The sequence below is a fragment of the Fistularia commersonii genome, chromosome 28 (assembly GCF_037954325.1).
Source record: "Fistularia commersonii isolate RoL2024-O1a breed Wild chromosome 28, RoL_Fcom_v1.0, whole genome shotgun sequence".
Taxonomy (NCBI): Eukaryota; Metazoa; Chordata; class Actinopteri; order Syngnathiformes; family Fistulariidae; genus Fistularia; species Fistularia commersonii.
The window spans coordinates 12848281-12862390 of NC_141311.1; the positions used below are offsets into that span (position 1 = coordinate 12848281).

At 37.6% G+C, this 14110-nt stretch overlaps 1 protein-coding gene across 4 annotated transcripts in view; it reads right to left on the reverse strand.

Moving 5' to 3' along the window:
- Positions 1 to 2742: 2742 nt before the first annotated feature.
- Positions 2743 to 14110, reverse strand: part of LOC147217669 (receptor-type tyrosine-protein phosphatase F-like) — a 156449-nt gene continuing 145081 nt past the window's right edge. For all 4 annotated transcript variants that reach the window (XM_086176283.1, XM_086176284.1, XM_086176285.1 and 1 more), the window contains 5 exons: positions 12115 to 12241; positions 11560 to 11685; positions 9764 to 9918; positions 9068 to 9203; positions 2743 to 8166 (listed from right to left, as the gene is read on the reverse strand). In XM_086176283.1, coding sequence (XP_086032409.1) covers positions 8098 to 8166; positions 9068 to 9203; positions 9764 to 9918; positions 11560 to 11685; positions 12115 to 12241 — 613 coding nt within the window. In that variant the 3' untranslated portion in view covers positions 2743 to 8097. The remainder of the gene's footprint in view (positions 8167 to 9067; positions 9204 to 9763; positions 9919 to 11559; positions 11686 to 12114; positions 12242 to 14110) is intronic.

Genomic DNA, 14110 nt, shown 5'->3' on the forward strand with positions numbered 1-14110 from the left:
GGATTACTCCTGACATGATAATCTCTCCGACTGAAGCTCCAGGAGCACTAAAGGATGCTGTGGCCTGAGCAAGGGCTTATAGTTACCTTCTGTTACAGGATTCTGCCATCTTAGGTGGGCAACTGGTAATAGCCTAAGTTTGTTAGATCAGCATTTGGAGGGTCTACTGAAGCAAGTATTTTTCAATCTTTTAAAGGGAATTAAGAAAGTTCACAATTGGTTTAAACAGTGCTAAGACATCACTTAAACCACTTAGATGACATTATCACAGCAGAGGTATTTCATGAAGATTTAATCTACGGTTTTTGTTGTTAAGGATTTCACATTGCCCCCAAACCAGTATTTTAGTCCATGAGCCTCAAGCGTCAAATGAGGAGCAGATGGTTTGGCTTTTGGAAGGTATCAAGCACTCCAGACTGCAATCTAAATAAACACCCAATCTGTGGAGGAAATGCGTCAGGTGTGCGGGGTTAGTGACTTATAAACAAAGGCAAACCTGCTTGGAGAAGAGTGAATTGATCCACGTAGTTTTACAGGTGTTGTTTTATTGATATGCAAAAAGGTAATATCGATTCAGATAAAGTAGAGTATATTGTTGTGTCTGGAGCCATGGGATGGAGAAAAAAGCATCCGGCACAGGACAAGCGTATTGAAGTCAACACTGCAACAGGAAGCAAATGATTTGCTAGCAAATATCTCATTCTAACATCATGAGTCACTGTGATATCCCCAGGCCAAATTATATACAAATTACACTTTGCAAGGTCTCTCTCATGAGGCGGAGTTATGGCTGACTTGAAAATTCCTCAAGTGTTGACTGAATCAAAAAAGAAATACCACAAAAACAGCAGTCAATAGTGCGGCATTGTGTCATACAACACATGAGTGTCAAAGGCTTTTATCACCTTGACTGAAAATGTAAGTTTCTAACAGGAGACAAAAAGTAAGTGGAGAATACTTTGTTGGCAATCAGCAGTCGAATAATACCCATGGACAAACATGAGAAATATGACAAGTAACTAATATGGCAGACCCCATAATTTTTCGCAATATCATAAAGATATAATGACTTCCAGTGAGAATATCATGATTTTCTAACCTTGAAAAGCTATGATCGGTGTAGACATTTCCTGACATCAGTCCTGAACATTGCTACTCTATACATATTGTTTGCAGATGTCTGAACTTTTGCAGAACCTGAGCTGTAAAAACTGCTACAGCTGTCAATTGTTCAATCAAGACAAAAACAGTAAGAGTGAAATGGGATCAGCAATGCGAAGTTGTATTCTATAGCTCAGATCGAATTTCTCATGAGCGCTTCTGGAATTAAGTGTATACAAAAGAGAAAAGTAAACATATATCACATAAGCACTAATGCCATGCACGTAGAATTGAATATTTCTAGTGGATATGGAGGATTGAAAAACCATTTTGCTTAGCACTAGGCAAGAATTTAAGGAGGGCCTTTATCGGTAACAGTATAAACAAAACCATTCCCTTTAACGTGTCATTAGAGTGGCTAGAAGTAAAATGCAAATGTTGTGACTGCTCTTATTGCACAAGATGTGACTTGATGATTGGACAAGTAACCGTCAGCCAAATGTCATCTCTCAGAGTGGAAAGCTGCTTTCCAGAAAACCAAAATCTAAACAAGAATCCTTGGAAAAAGCCCCAACAACTCAATGAGGACTCTTTCATGTTTTCCAGAGAAGTAAATCCATCCTGGCACAAGGACAAATATGCATTGCAATTTGTGGTGTTGATGAGACAAGTTTTGGCCCTGGGGGAGCATATACAGCTCTTCATTCCAAAAAATGACATTATAATCATGAGAAAGTTATATCTGCTTTTAAACACCTCTGTTTGTGTTAAAATTGGGAGAAAATAGGTAATAAGGGCAGCAATCTGTTTACTTTCAAGATGTGTATTTACTTCCTGTGCAAGTACAGCATGGCAAAAGGACCAAGTACTGAAGCTGTTAGAAAATAACACTGTTGTTATTGCAGCAAATGATGCCCTCTTTTGTTGGAGACCAGGAAATGCATGTAACCCAGACTCGATCATTTTTTTTTCCCCTCCTACATATGTAGTCACAACGCAGAAGTTCTGATAGTCAATTTAGCACAACTTCACCTACAAGATCAATATATATGTACCCAATAGTAAACCCATACTTACAATTTGCAAAAAAGTATTCATGAATACAAGCTTTTATATCAATGTTATAAACACATGACATATTCTACACATATTACACTGTTCCCATGCACCACATATGATGACGTGTATGCCAGGATGGGTAGAAAGGAGAGAGAGAGAGAGAGAGAGAGTGAGTGATTTTAATGGGTTGGTAAAAAGGGTTATACTAATGGAAAGGATGTACAGCAGGTCCCAGCAATTAAAGATTGAGAGTGAAATGTATTGACAGGTACTAGATGAGTGATGGAAAGAGTACTTCGAAGAGTCAATAAATGAGGAAAATGAAAGAGCGAAGGGTAGACGAGGCGACTACTGCTTTTGTGGACCATAAAGCAGAGATTAGTAAAGGTGAAGTGAGGCGGACATTGGAGAAGACAAGGAGTGGCAAGGCAGTTGGTCTTGATGATATACCTGTGTAGGTGGAAATGTCTAGGAGCAGCAGTAGAGAAATGGAGAACTGTGATGGTTGCCATTTTTAAGATTAAGGGGAATAAGGGGAAGATTATAGAGGAATAAACGTGATGAGCCACACAATGAATTTATGGGAAGGAGCTATGGAAAATAGACCCAGACCAGAAGTCAGCATTTATGAGCAGTAGTATGGTTTCAAGAGTACCTAAAGATGCAGTATTTACTTTGAGAATGCTGGTAGAGAAGCACAGAGAAGATCGGACGGAACTGCACCGTGCCTTTAAAGATAAGAAGAAATCTCATTATTCGTCAAATTCAGTAAAACATACAGCTGGACGTCAGTGAAATGAGGCCAGTGTATTCAACCCATCATAGATGAAACATGAGCAGAAGGCTACCACTTCACAGTGCCAGGGGAGCAGTTAAGGGTTCAGTGTCTTGATCAATACTTTGCCAGGCTGTGAGGAGCACAGAAATTGAATAGGAATGTTTAGTCCCAAGGATGACCACTTTAACCCCCTGAGCCCCGCCAGCCAAACTAGAGCTAGAAAAACCATACAACAGCATGCCAACTATGATATTGTATGAGGAAGTCTGGAGTGGCAGAGAAGTATGTAAGACTGGTGCACAACATGTATGCTAGCTGTGAGAAAGTGGTGAAGTGTACTGTAGGTGTGACAGAAAGGTTCAGGGTAGAGGTGGGACTTCATCAGGGATAGGCTATGAGTCCCTTCTTGTATGCAGTGGTGATGGACAGGGTGACAGATGAGGCTAGAGAGAAATCTCCATGGACCATGATGTTTGCAGATGACATTGTGATCTGTAGTGAGTGGCAGGGGAAAGGTGGAGAAAACTCAAGAGGTATGTCCTTGAGGGGGGAGAAATGAAAGTTGGCTGTAGCAAGACAGAATAATTTGAAGAGTTGTGTGTGAATGACACAAGTGGAACAGTGAGGAATTAGAGATAAAAAGATATAGGATTTTAAGTACTTAGGGTCAAGGTTTAAGTTCTGGGTTATGTACAGTCAACAGTCCAGAGCAATGGAGTGTAGAAAAGGGGTGATAAAACACGTTCAAGCAGGCTGGAATGGTTGGACAAAAGTGTCAGGGGTAATCTATGAAACAGGGTGTCAGCCAGAACGTAAGGGTGTACAAAACAGTGGTGAGACCAGTGATATTATAGGATTACAGACAGCGGCATTGAGAAAAAGACAACAATCAGAGCCGGAGGTAGCAGAGATGACAATGTTGAGGTTGTCTTTGGGAGTGATGAGGATGGATAGGATCAGGAATGAGTCCATCATTACTAGAAAAGATGAAATGAAAATGCAGTTGACCAATTTACCAACAGTTTGAATTTTTGTTGTTCTGTGTCATAAAGTAAATTAATACACTCAGGATGGATGTCAACAATATCACGGCATTGATACCTGAGTAGGGACTGTCTGGGGATCCTAAAGGACATTCTTAACACACAACTGAAACTGGTAAGATTACATTAATGTGATGGGACTTTTTTGTCTCAGCTGATGACAACAAATTTGTCCTCAAAAAAACTTAGTGTAGTACCTCAGGTGGCCATTCTCTAGCCTAAATTGTTAAAAAAATCCATGCTCAAAAATTACATGATTCCCAACGTACCGCTTACTTTTGCCTAATATCACCATACCTCCTGTCCATTATGACTGTGCATCAACAACTGCATCAAACAAATGTAAACAATCATGCTTGGCAGGGAAGCATATAAGTCAGTGGAAATTTGTCCTACATTTCTCATAAAACCTGCAATACAATCTTGTGTGGTTTTCCCGAATAACCCAGTCAGCCACAACTGTCATGATATTTTATATAATTTTTAAATGGCCATATCCTTGTGCATTGTTCATTCTTTTTGCAATTCTGATGTTTTTGATTCAGACTATAATATATTGGATAACAAACACATTTTTTGGTTTGCTTACTGCTTACTTAATTTGTAAACTGAAATATCAACTCCCTAAATGTTAATTTTCAAATGAAGAGGTGAACCATTTGGACTGCTCTGCAATAAGACATCCCAAAATCCAAATATCCATATAGTGGATATAGTGGATAAAGAGAGGAGTTTAAGTAATATACCTTCTTGAAAGATAACACACAAGTACCTGAGAACTGGATCATGTTTCTATCATCCATACAGCTGTCCTTTAACATCATGAGGTATTTCAGACACGTAATGCTCGACAATGTCTTGCAAAGTTGTGCAGTTTCTGAGAGTTATAACGCCCCCTTTTCAAACCGCAAATCTTCTCACTCAAATCATCATATACTGAAATGTTGTACAGCAGGTTTGGACAAACTTTTTGGCTCAGGGCCTGCATTGACTTTTAAAATGGGACAGATGGGCCGGGTCACCATGAGATATGACACATATAATAAAAAAAAAAAAAAAAAACGCATTTGTTAACGGTCTTTATCAGACGCGTCTTGACATTTGATTTGAAAATACAACTAGCTTGGTTTTGAAGGTTCTGACGTTTGCCTGCATTACCGATTTTTCCCTTGTAGCTTCACGTTCCAGCTCATTCATGTGTGTCAGTATGTTCACAGTAAAGGCTAAATCACAAAGCTGATCTGTGTCATCCAGCTCAGGGAAATTCTTAAGTGTTCCAGTAGCTCCAAAAATGAAATAATCTCCTGTTTGAGCTCCCACATGCATCGATCCAATAATTTAATGTCAAGCCATGGTTTGCCCACCCCTGTTGTACAGCATTACAATTAAGAAATGTGGGACACATACAGTATGCAATTAAAGGAGAAAAGTTGGAGCTTCATTTCTGCAATTCCAGGTTCTATTTTTCTAACATTCTGTTGCTTCTCAAGCATTTCGTCGATGCTGTATTCCAGAGCCCTGGACCCCCTTGTTGGCCAATTGGGAGAGTTAATGGTATGAAGCTGTTGTTTTTCTTCTGTTTATTGCCTGCTTTCAAACTTAAAAATAGGTGCTCAGTGTGCTCCTGTGGAAGAATTTAAAACAATAGTTCTATGTAGTTGCAGTTGCAGTTCTATATAGTTGCAACACTAACAATACTGCAAGAACATTTCAATTTAAGCTAGTCATGATAAGTGCTGCTGTGGTACTGTGGTAATGCTATTATTTTGTATCTATTATTTAAAATATAAAAGTAAAATAGTGAAAATATCGTTGGACGGAAATATTAGTTGAAAACCAAATGAAAATTTACCAAAAACTAATGCGGCAAGAATAATGGGCATGTAAAATGAGAGTAGCACCAAATATAGCCTTTTGAGAATTTAAAATTCAAACTGGCCATTACTGACATTTCAGTCCAATGTGTGTGGTGCTGACAGAGGTAAACAGTTGCTCATTTATCATAAGGCAGATAGAGTTAGAAGTATTTAGCTTTAGCGCTTGCTTAATTTTGGTCTGTAAACTTACAGGGGATATTCTGTAGCTGATATGCTAATTTCTTTATGTCTCTTCACTTTGGCCCTCAGCCAGAATTGTGCATAAGGGCTTTTTAATTGTTTGTTTGATTTGTATAATTGGCTGCCTGCTACCACTCAGGACCAAAATATGAGATTGAGGATTTCAACATTATTTATGAGAAAAAAGAAAGAACTATGCTGGAATTGCATAATGACACTGAAGCAGGAGTGGTAATTTTCCAGATTACCATCCTCACTTTAACAGAAAAAGACAACAAAATATCACAATCCGGTATTTGTACAAAAACCCAATTATTTATCTTTATTAACATCAATGTTTTTTTTCTTTTTGATTAAACATTTTCTTTTTGAATTCAAGTTCTTTATCAACAAGTAGAAAACAGACCGTGTATCTAACAGATTCAACTCCTATAGCACTTAGCATTCACAAGGTAGAAAAGATTTTTTTAAAGATTTGCCTGTGGGTTCAAGTTCCCCCTTCCTCCTGCAAATCCCATCTCTTTTCTCACAACTGTTCTTCCTGGGCCATGATGCTGGTACCTGGCAGAGCATGTGCTAGAGTGGCTGCAATGGTTTATGCTGAGTTAATCCATTTAGAGGGTGTGGGCTTATTTTCTTCATTTAAACAGACATCCATATATTGGAAGTTACAATGATAGTAGAGTAGATACAATGGTAGTACCATAGATATGTGTTTCCATTAATGTGCACCGAGGGCGGCAGGCTTTCTGCATTGTCTCTAGCGATGCCAGATCATTACTAGTTATATATCGATAGATATATATCTATCGATATATAGATATATATCGATAGATATAGATATGTTTGTGTGCTTAAATCAGTAAATCAAACTTGTAGTTGACTATAAAAACATACTTCCGAAGGTCTCTCCCTGTGGTGGGACTGGTTGATTCAGTGCAGATGCTAGAAATTATGGCTCTCCTCCTAGGCCATATGTACTTCTGCTATTTGTCCATTTGGTTCAACTCAAGCAAACTCACTACCATAATGGGCAGCAAGGAGATAGGAGGGACTTGAAGAGCAACAATACTCAAAGAAGATTTAAGTTTTTTTTTTCTCTCTCACCTATTCCCTGCTCTATAAATCTTGCTTTCTGCTAAGTTCTCCGCTTTGAGTACAAAGGCTTCAATGCTATAGGCTTCTGTTGAAAGACACAATAAAATATAGAAATAATGTGCTTCCGATTTCTGTACACTACTAATTTTTAACCAGCTACAGAAGGACAATATGTGCTCTGATATCAATTTTCTCAAGGTTGCTTTCTTTTTATAGGAAACAGAAAATTAAAAGGCAGTTTTCATTGAGATATCCTGACTAGAACGAACTATGAAAATATATCTTCAGCATGAATAGAGCAAGAATATAAAAAAAAATGGAAGATTTCAGACAGCAGCTCAGAGAACAGAGGTCCTCCTGTTTTAGTATCTAGGATCATGTTAAAAATACAAACCCTCTGTGCTAAAGTAGACTCATATAAGAACAAATAAACAACAAAAAAGTACCAATCATTAAAATAATGCATGTCCAAGGTGGCACAGTTTAAGACAAAGGACATTTCTGATGTTAAAATTATTATTAAAACAATGAAAAAAGTATACGAAATAATAACATTGGACATAATGAAACATAGTATTGACAAACATGAGCAAAAACTGAGAGAATGCTCTCTTACTGTTACCAGTGGCATTTGGATCAGGGATGATTGGCTTGGAAAAAGCAGACGTGAGATGCAATTCTGCAGTCTTGCATCTTTAAGAGTTGTCATGTTTGACACAATTATTGTAGCATTTTTTTCTATTATTCTTAGAGCAAAATATGGTATTTGTTAGGTTAGCATGGATCTCTGTGAAAGTTATTCTTTTTAATCCAATCAGCAGGTTTTTTTCAAGTGTGTCTTTTCCTCTCTGGTAGCTGCAAGGGCATTGGTTTTAAGGTTCAAGTGAGTGGATGGTGGCTGAGATGAACACTTGTCTCACTCCTGTGCGGTTGGACCAAGACGGTTGCTTGGTGTAAGTAGTTACGTTGCATAGTGGTCAAAACTCCCTAGGTATTCCAGTGCGGCCCTGTAGCATAACTGGTATTGGTCCTGCAGAAGAGAATGAAGCTGTGACCACAATGTGAACTGTAAAACTTCAAATGGAACATTTATTATTTCAATCATTGAAATTCTTAGATTAGTTGAGAACTTTGCAACAAATGTTTAGTTCTGTTCTGTTCTACCACTTCATTCTATCCATTCTATCTCAGCTAGGATTATTGCATCACTTAAGTCCAAAAACTCAAATACAACTTGAAAAAATCACTGATATTTATAATAATGAAGAAGATTTTAATAAATTAATTAACAATGCCAAACTATTATAAAGCCTGAGAGGACTGAATAATCTTATGTTTCATATCATTTTTTTTCTTTTGGTTTGAATTCTGCAATGTTTTAATTGACTTTCTATATTGTGTGAGGTCTTTGGGGATAAAAACACATCTACTAACAGCACACAACACTATCAGGTAACAGTCACAAACCGCAGTAGTATTCTGTATAGAACATATGTGGATTCAATATTCAAAAAGATGTCACCAAACATGATCACAGGCGTTTAAAATAATGAAAAAAAATTCACATAATTTATGATATGAAAACAAAGCTGCTTCTGAGAGCCCACAACTGTCTATTTCAGAATCTGTGGAATCACCAGATTGCTGTTTAGAAATCTGTCAATGGCTCTTGCAGGAAAAAGCCTCATCCCCATCAGGGAAAACAGCGTAGGACATGCAAAGAAACACTGCCACAGAGATTCATTACTTGTTGTTTTCACAGGGATCCATGGTGTACATTTGAAACATGGGTGCTTATCTTTAATATTAAAATTAAGTGATGGCATTATATTTGAATATTAATGCTTTAAATTGGCCAAAACACTGATGGAAACTGAGTTAGCATTCCTTCCTGTACCTCTAAGTTCTTAACTCTGACGCTCTATTCTCACCTCAGTTTGCACCATGGCTGGTCGCTGGGTACGAAGTGTCTTCACAGTCTGGAAAAGGTCAACCACACCCTCGTATCTCATTCTCTCAAGCACAATGCTGAGGGTGATGAAGACCCCTGTCCTTCCTACCCCAGCACTAAAAAAAAGGAGCCAATTACATTACTTCCAAACTGAGGCCCCTGAAGCCTGAACTTGATAAAAGAACAAAAAAAAAGACAAATAAACAAAATATATATTGTATTGCTGCTATTGTACTGAGAGGTCGATATAAAGTGTCATGTCAAGAGGCTGTATCATATTGAGCATTTGACATGCATCAACTTTTACTGTGCTTCACAGATCAATTACATTACAATATCAAACATCTTTGGCATCTAATTATGTTGTCCATCTCATTAACATTGGTGATACAAATAAACACCGCAAACTACAGCCTCTTAAAATAGTGTAAATCAGTGGTAAATCAACACTTCTGTGATGTTATTCTAATGATAGTAGGTTGTATTGCAGTGGTAAACTGTTATGTTCAGCAAGTATACTGCCAAATTGTCATATCATTGTCTGATATTGTTTTAAATGATTATGCCCGACAGCCTTGCTGAGTAAAGTACAAGAATTTGTCTACTCTTCCATTGTGTATGAAATTAACCAGGCAACAAAATGGCCACAAACAATAATCTTGGGCTGCATTCCTACCTGCAATGTACAGTGATTGGTCCATCTTGTCCAAACTGTTCCTTGGTTTTGTGCACCTGGCCAATGAAATCAATGAAGCCCTCTCCAGTCTTGGGCACTCCTTGCTCAGGCCAGTCAGTGAACTGAAATTGGCGTATTGTTCTAGACTGGCCATCCTTAAGGGGAATGGTTACAATAGGTGAGAATAATTAACCTAAAATACTTCCAACACATGACTGTATCTCTATTAAATAAATTACTACCCCACTGCCATTTTTGGAGTTTTTTTTATGCGTCTCTTGCATGCATTGAACAATGATGTCGGTCACAGATCATGTATGAGTATTATAAATCTGCTGACGTCCTCTTCAGCCTTAAAATTCACTGATGTCTACCAGTGATGCAATATGAAGAAAGGCCTAAATTGAGAAACTTGAACTGTAACATGGGGTCACATATTTGAAAAACAACAGTGGTTCCTTTCTAACCCTTTTATTTTGGGCTGGAAAAATATAAATGTATCTCATTACTGCACTGTAAAATAAATGAAATTATGAGAGAACAAATAACAGAGGAACTGGTATAACTAATAATAATGCTCAAGACCAGCGCCAAGGGGAGCAGTCAGGGGTTCAGTGACTTGCTCAACAACACTTTAACACACTAGGAGGAGCCGGAAACTGAACCAGGAACGTTCGGTTCCAAAGACGATTGCTCTATTGCCTGTGACACACTGCCCCCAATATCATGTATTATGTTTAATGTATAAGATCTTTATCATTTATTGGAACTTTTGGCAAGTCTAGAGGTGGCATGGTGCAAGAGGTACAGCAATTGTCTTTGGAACCGAATATTGCTGGTTCGATTCCTGGTTCTACTACAAGTGTTAGTGAGCAAGGTGCTGGTTCATCTATGATGAGTTAAGGTCCACAAGGGATTAATAAAGGATAAATTATTTATAAGTTAATGTTCATCACTTGGAACAAAATCACTTTGTTTGGAACATTCCACAAAAATGAATTTTCTAAAATATAAGACTGTCCATCAGAGAAATTTAGAATACCAAGTATTTTATAAATAAAGGGGGTATTTTACAATGTGGACATACACACACACACACACACACACACACACACACACACACACACACACACACACACATATATATATGTGTGTATATATATATATATATATATGTGTGTATATATATATATATATATATATATATATATATATATATATGTATATTATATCTATGAATTATTTATACTCATCATACCTTTTTAATTATGTATTGCATTACTCTATACACTATTCTACTACTATTCTAAGCACGTGTGGGATGAGAATAGTGATGTGCTGTGAGCTGTAAGCCTTCTTCTGGCAGTGAACTTTATTTATAACCCAATGAAACTACTTCAGCGCAGAAACCTCAAGTTCTAAATGCCTTTAGCCGGAGGCAGAGCTTTTTATGTATGGAATAGTAAAAATAGACAATAACTTGAGAAAATACTTGGACACACGTATGGCCACAAACACTCTCACAAAATCCTTACGGCACCCAAAACAATAGGAAACCTGTGTAAAGGGTATGTTGATGGTGTATTCACTATATGTCAGCTTGTTGAAATAAATAACAGGATGTTTATTACTCATCCAAACTTCGAAATAACTCTTGGATTAATTCTTAACTGTAAGCACTACTGTCAGTAATAAATGTGGGTGTATGACTGTATTTCTATGAAATATTAATTAATCTGCTGCCCGTCAAAGATACTTAAACACAAACACGCACAAAAGAACTTAAAATTACTTACCCTTGCGTCTGTGACTTTAAACTCTCTGAGGATGTACTGGGGCATGTTGTACTCAGCCATCGGATCAACTACAAAGTACTGGTACCTTGCAGAACGTTCTGCGGGCCAGTACTGATGGCACTTCTCCTACAAAAAAGGAAGCAGAAAGATTAGTCAGTTATCCTTATGCAAAATTATTCAAGAAAATAGACTTGTTTGTAATTATCGCCTGGTATAAATTAAAAAAAAATAAAAATTCACTGGCTGTTCAACTATCAAACAATGCATATGCAACACAGTCTCAGCCTAACTAGAGATGAGGTAGAAAGACTTTTTGTCTGAGTCACTGAAAAATTAATTGTTGGGGGAAAAAAAGGCAGAACTATTTTCCATAGTTGATAATATAATCTCAATTGCACTGTTGAATTCCTAAGTTTCAACCCACAGTGAAGATGAGGGTTAAAGATTTTAAAGATGTTAACCCTCGACCTAATTATTGCTTAAGTCTGACATTTTTATTCTTTGATTATTTGATAAATTGGCTTGACTGAACAGCCTTGGTGTTATGTGTGTTACCCGGCCCATCTCCCGTAGCTTTGTGAGCATGACGACGATGGTGGAGTTGTGCTCCCACAGCATTCTCCAGAAATCCTCGGTGGTCTCAGCCAGAGGGCCTTGTGTAGCAAGGTAGGCCTTCTGCTGTCTAAAAGTATAAATTGGAACATAATTTTAGACTACATGCCAGTTTGATAACATTTTTGATGCTATAACAAATATTATAAGTTACATCCCAAAGTTTTGATGAGAATACAGGTGAGACATAAAGAAAATAGCCAAGTGAAGATGAAGTAAATTTCAAAGCATACAGTGGTGTGTCTGGTCCCTTAAAAATTAGATAATAATTTATCAACTTTTTTTGGGCAGATTAAAAGTCCTGCAACTGGGCCCACTTGATATACAGTTATATGAAATATACATTTTAGTAATTGTTCTGTTTGAAACAAATTCCTTTAACTTTAAAATACATTAAATAATCCTTATCAGTGAGAAATTCAAGTCTGTCAAATATATTGCTTCTTCCTCTTTCCACCATTTCAAACAACATATAGTGAGGAAGCCCTTGCTCATACACCTAGAGATGAGGTCATTCAGCCGTCTGAAACGACTGCAATGGTGTCCAATGCGACTTTGGCCCAGCTATGCAGTAAACAGCAGATGGCAGCTGTGTACTGATTCAGGGAGCGGAAGAGTACTCTATGGAAGCATATGGGTAATAAAGCTATAAGTAATCCAAAAGTGCATTTTCATTTTCTTCCTGAAGTCTTTCCTCTTGAGTCACAGGGATTAACTAACTGGTAAAACAGCTTAGTGTTTGTTGTTTTCTTGTGCCCAAACAAGCCACAAAGAGGAAGCTCATTGGCCTCTGACGTCACTCTCCTGTGTCGCTTGGGAATGCAAATCCAAATTGAATTTTGGTACCTTTTTTGCATGGCAGGACATAATGAAAATGCAGTTTGGATTACTTATTGCTGATTTTAGTCATGAGTGAAAATATGCAGCCACATTCTGAAAATGAAACAGAATTTCTGATCATGCATTTTATTTTTCATATTTGACATTTCTAATTGAAATTTGATAAGAATATGCCTGGGTATGCTTTAAAGTTAAATCTTAAATGTATTTTGCTGTTTAATTTGGATTGTCAAAGAATAAGCATTCTGGAAGAAGAAAATTAAAATTCAGTTTGGATTATGGTACTTAGTTTTAGTTACGAGTCAAAATATGCTGTCACATTCTGAAAATGAAAAAGCTTTCTGCAAATGCATCTTAAATTTGAAGTATGATACCATATGATTACCATGTTTACGCACACTCGCATGCGTACAGTGTATGCAATCGAGTAGACGTATATGCATGCTACTGTTTCAAATTCATACTGGTTACTACACACACACAGCACGCACACACACACACACACACACACACACACACACACACACACACACACACACACACACACACACACACACACACACACACACAAACATACACACACGCTATGGCTGAGCAGCTAATGATGGTGCTACAGGCAAGAAACTAATGTGGAACTGGGAGCTTAGAATATGCAGAGGGCCTTGTTTGTACAAACAGGAAGGCAACAGAGTGAGAAATCACATGAAAGAGAGAGAGGAGGGACTTTGGGTACTGTAAAAATTGGGGTGGAAGTGTTGTCTGTTGGCCCAGCATGGACCCAAACACCACATGCACTCAATGGCATTTCATACTTGCTTTCAAATATATTCCCCTTCCATGTATGTTAAATTACAGAAAAGTCCCCTCTGTCTCTTCCTACTAGATATTAACGACAGAGTTAGCTTTTCATCTTCATTTGGTCTCACAGAGTGCACAATGACATGCAGCAGCTTTGATATCAAAGTGCAGGCGACTATGAACGAGAGCAACAATGACAATATTGGGTGTAATTCTTTCAAATAGATACTGCTCAGTGCTGCCTTTCCCACTCCTTTCATACATCTGTTCTAAACTGAACGATAATCTTACTAAACTTTAT